Here is a 4064-nt window from a genome sequence, read left to right on the forward strand (position 1 = left end):
AATAAGACGGTTCAATTCATAGTTCGTATTTGATTTGGGTTGACAAGCGGGTTTAATTCAGAGTTTGTTTTGTGAGCAAACAGGTTCGGTTATTTGTTCCAATGAAGTGGAGCAAGGGGGCTTGACAACGTCAATGGCAGGTGACAAAGAGGAGCCGATAATCCAACCCAAGGCGAGTGGGGGGATATCGTTGCATGTTCCAAAGTTGAATGGAACTAATTACATCACATGGACGATTGTGGTGGAAGAGATCTTAGATGATCAAGAGTTATGGGAAGTTGTTCAACCGAATGAGGGTGCGGTTATTGACGCAAAGAAAAATAAAACGACAAGATCGTTTTTGTTCCAAGTTATGGAAGGTAATATTCTTCTTCGGGTTTCTCAATACAAGAATGCTCGAGAAATATGGGCGGCTTTGAAGGCACAGTTTGTTGGGGCCGAGCGAGTCCAAAAGGTTCGACTACTGACGTTGAAAAGCGAATTTGATAAACTCAAGATGGCGGAAGACTAGACTGTTGACGAGTTTGCGGGAAAAATAACCGGTATGGTTTCAAAGGCAACGGGTCTTGGTCACGTGTTCGAGCAAGATGTCTTGGTGAAGAAGTTACTGGATGCGGTTCCAGACAAATACTTCAACTTGGTAGCATCAATCGAGCAAACGGTTTTTCTGAATGAAGATGGTGTGATTCCAAAGCGTTTCGAAACCGAGCTGATGGAGAAAGATGTTTGGTATCTCGACAACGGAGCATTGAATCACATGACGGGTAATAAATCCTATTTTTATGAATTGAATGAGCAAGTCACGGGAACGGTGAAGTTCGGAGATGAATCTTGTATTGATATTCGAGGAAAAGGGTCGGTCTTAATTGAAGGTAAAACGGGGGAGCAACGTTTGTTGACCGATGTGTACTACATTCCGAGCTTACAGTGCAATATCATAAGTCTTGGTCAAGCAACGGAAGGTGGATGCGAGATTCACATGAAACATGATTTGCTAACCATGAAAGATGATACAGGTAAGCTTTTGATGAAGGTGACAAGGACCAAGAATCGATTGTACAAGATCAATCTCAAGATAACAAGTCCCGGTAAACGAGCTATCATTGGAATGAAGAATTTTGCAGGTAGGGATCTTCAAAGAATTGGATTGAAATAAGACAAGCCGGTTACGAGTCAGATTCCAATCAAAGATCCAAGTTCCAAAATTCAAAGTCCAAAGAAGAGTGTTCAAGAAACTAAACGCGTTGTCAAGAAAGTGATTCAAGCCCGGGGGAAGGCGTGTGATGATCAAACGAAGCAAGTGTTACTTCTAGCCAAGTGGAGCCGAAAGAACATTTCAAGAGATCATGAAAAGCCTCGGAAGAATCAAGAGAATGATGACAAGCGTGAAGTTGAAGACCCGCCAATTTCGAGTAGGAAATTAGGGGGTGAGTCGGGTGACTCGGGTACAACAATTGAGGGGGTGATTGTTGGGTCAATTGTTGTTTGGCCCAAGTGTAAGGCCCAACCCAAGAAGTAGGGTTTATTATATTTGGTAATATCTTGGCTAACAAGTTAGGTTAGTCTTATATAAACCGGGTAATGGTTAGACATTAGAGAGGTGAGTTTAGTGTAACCGAGTTAGGGTTCATCAAGAGTCAAATCGAGTTAGGGTTTGAGGGTTTGTAATCAGTTTTTAGAGTGATATTTTATGATTAATAATTCGTTTAATATTCGTGTGTTGATTATCGATACGGGACTTGAGCTTTGTTTCAAGTGTTTTTCTTCATCCTCTCAGTCTTGAAACGCTTTGGAATCACCTCGTATTCATTTAGTTGTAACCACCATTGTAAACGAACCCGTGACTGGTCTATTAGCTCAGGAAACATGTTCTTGATATGAAACAAATCTGCAAATTTGACATTATTATTTGAGGTTTTCCTACCCCTTTATATTTTTATTAATTTGTTTTCCATAAGATATTTATCAATTAATTTGACATGATTAGGTTTGATTTTACTTAATTGTAAACAGAAACAATTCATCACCATTTCATAAGAAAAACACTATACACATAAATTCGATTTCAAAAAATAAATTAAATTAAACCATAGACAAATATTCTTAAAAAAAAATAGAAACAAGTTCAAAATAACATAAGAACTTTCCAATTTCCCATATCATTCTCTAAACATGAAAAGGCATAGTCCGCATCATCGTATCCTCGGCCGACACCTTCCCGCCGGCCCGGCCACCTTCGACAAACGAATAATATCTCAAAAAGAAAGCAAGAGTCAAAACCAACCATTCCAAGCAAAACATCAACACACAAAGCCCACCAGCCATCTTCAATATCACCGCAGCATCATCCTCCCTCACATAAGACTTCAACGCGGTTAAAAAATTCGAAGTGGTTGTGAAAATTAAAACCGAAACAGACCCCTGGAAGATCGCGGTCAAGACCGTGGCGGTCATGTGGGCCGCGTACCATTTATTTGATCCTGCAGACACAGCGTTGCAACCCGAGATGGCTCCTCCGATTGTGATGGCGTGGAGGAGGATTAGCAGTGCGCCGACAGCCGAGGGGAATAAGCGGAGGGAGAGAGTGAGGAATATGCAACTCGAAGCGGCCCCGAGTAAGATGTAGTTGCAGATTAGGAAGAATTTGTGGGTTTTGTGGTGCGATTGAGCGTCACTTGTGAGACCCATTTGTGTGAATATGTTGTGTGGTTAGATGGCTTGGATGAGATTGGAAACAAAGGTTGAGATTTGAGATAGATAATGGTGATAATTTTGCAACGGCTATATATATAAAGGAGTCAAGGTATGAGGTTTGTGATGACCGTTTGAGTTATAACGGATAGTTTACGCAAATTATTTCGCAACGGCTAGTGCTTTTTGTACGTTTTTTTTAAATGTTAATTTTCTTTTATAAAATATTGAAAAAAAAGGAAAATCTTGACCTTTTTAAATTATTTTAAGTTCATAAATATTTTGAAAGACCTCACTTTTTTCCTTTTAAATATTTTAACTTGAACGAGTCCAAGAGTTTTTGCCTTCAGACTTGAGTCGGGCAATATGGTGGCCCCACTTTCTATCTCCTCCTTTCATATACATCACACACATTTATTTATTTATTTATTGAGCTTGTGAACATATGTTGAAAGAGAATGAGATTTTGAGATTTTTTTTAAATATGATATGACGAATATGTTAAGTGGTATAAGAGTTTCGTGTTGTAGATGCTCTCAGAGCTCCTAGAGCATGTACAAATAGGGTTCTTTTACCCCTTGTCTGTTTACTTTGCGGGTCGCAAACGTAGAAGATATAACTAGGCAACGTTTTGGTGCAAAGTCTTTAGACCAAAGTCATTCCCTGCAGACTACAAGACAGCGCCACATCATCACACCCATCTCACATCACACACACATAGTTTTAATAATTTATTTATTTATTTGTTTGAGAGGAGGGGGTAATACGGAGGTTTGATGCAGTAGATGAAAGTGAGGGGTGGCTTAAAAAAGTTTTGGAAATTAATGTGATGATGATATGACACTTTGTGAACTTTCAACATTGTGAATGTTGTTAATTCTTACAAATTTTTTATAAGTCGGTGGCTTAATATCGGTTTAAAAAGTTACATTTCATACTTTCTTTCTGTTTAATTTTTATGTGAAGTCAATACACTTTTTTGTGGGCGTTATTAACCTACATGATAATAATGTGGTATCGTGGTGAAATGTTTTTCACTTTGTTGTAGACATAGAAATGTCTTAACATGTAAGAATCTAGTACCTAAGGTCTTGCGTTATGGACGCTATACCCACCCAAAAAGCCCCCATTGGCGCCCGGACACACCGCCCCTTGGTGCTTTGAGCTGGTTTTGGATTGGTAGCGTTTCCTACACAACGTCCCCCTTATGATTCATCCAACCAATCAAGTTTTTTCCCACAAACTCCAACCAATCAAACATTTTATTTTTATTAAAAGTATTTAAAAGCCAAAAAAATGAATTAATTAATTGGGTAATGATTAAAAGGGCTCTATCCATTAAACCCATTTGTTGTAAAAACGATCATATTATG

The 4064-nt window shown here is 38.8% G+C and overlaps 1 protein-coding gene across 1 annotated transcript; it reads right to left on the reverse strand.

Moving 5' to 3' along the window:
- Positions 1-2166: 2166 nt before the first annotated feature.
- On the reverse strand, positions 2167-2688 carry LOC143529022 (uncharacterized). Its single transcript, XM_077024911.1, has one exon. The coding sequence runs from the start codon at positions 2686-2688 to the stop codon at positions 2167-2169; it is 522 nt and encodes a 173-aa protein (XP_076881026.1).
- Positions 2689-4064: the final 1376 nt, after the last annotated feature.

This window comes from Bidens hawaiensis, unplaced genomic scaffold (assembly GCF_021521415.1).
Source record: "Bidens hawaiensis isolate Kalapana, Puna unplaced genomic scaffold, B.hawaiensis_p1.1 tig00008407_1, whole genome shotgun sequence".
In the NCBI taxonomy this organism is placed as follows: domain Eukaryota; kingdom Viridiplantae; phylum Streptophyta; class Magnoliopsida; order Asterales; family Asteraceae; genus Bidens; species Bidens hawaiensis.

What these genes read in the sequence shown, in the direction of transcription:
- LOC143529022 (XM_077024911.1), bottom strand. Translation starts at nt 2,688, where the DNA reads ATGGGTCTCACAAGTGACGCTCAATCGCACCACAAAACCCACAAATTC.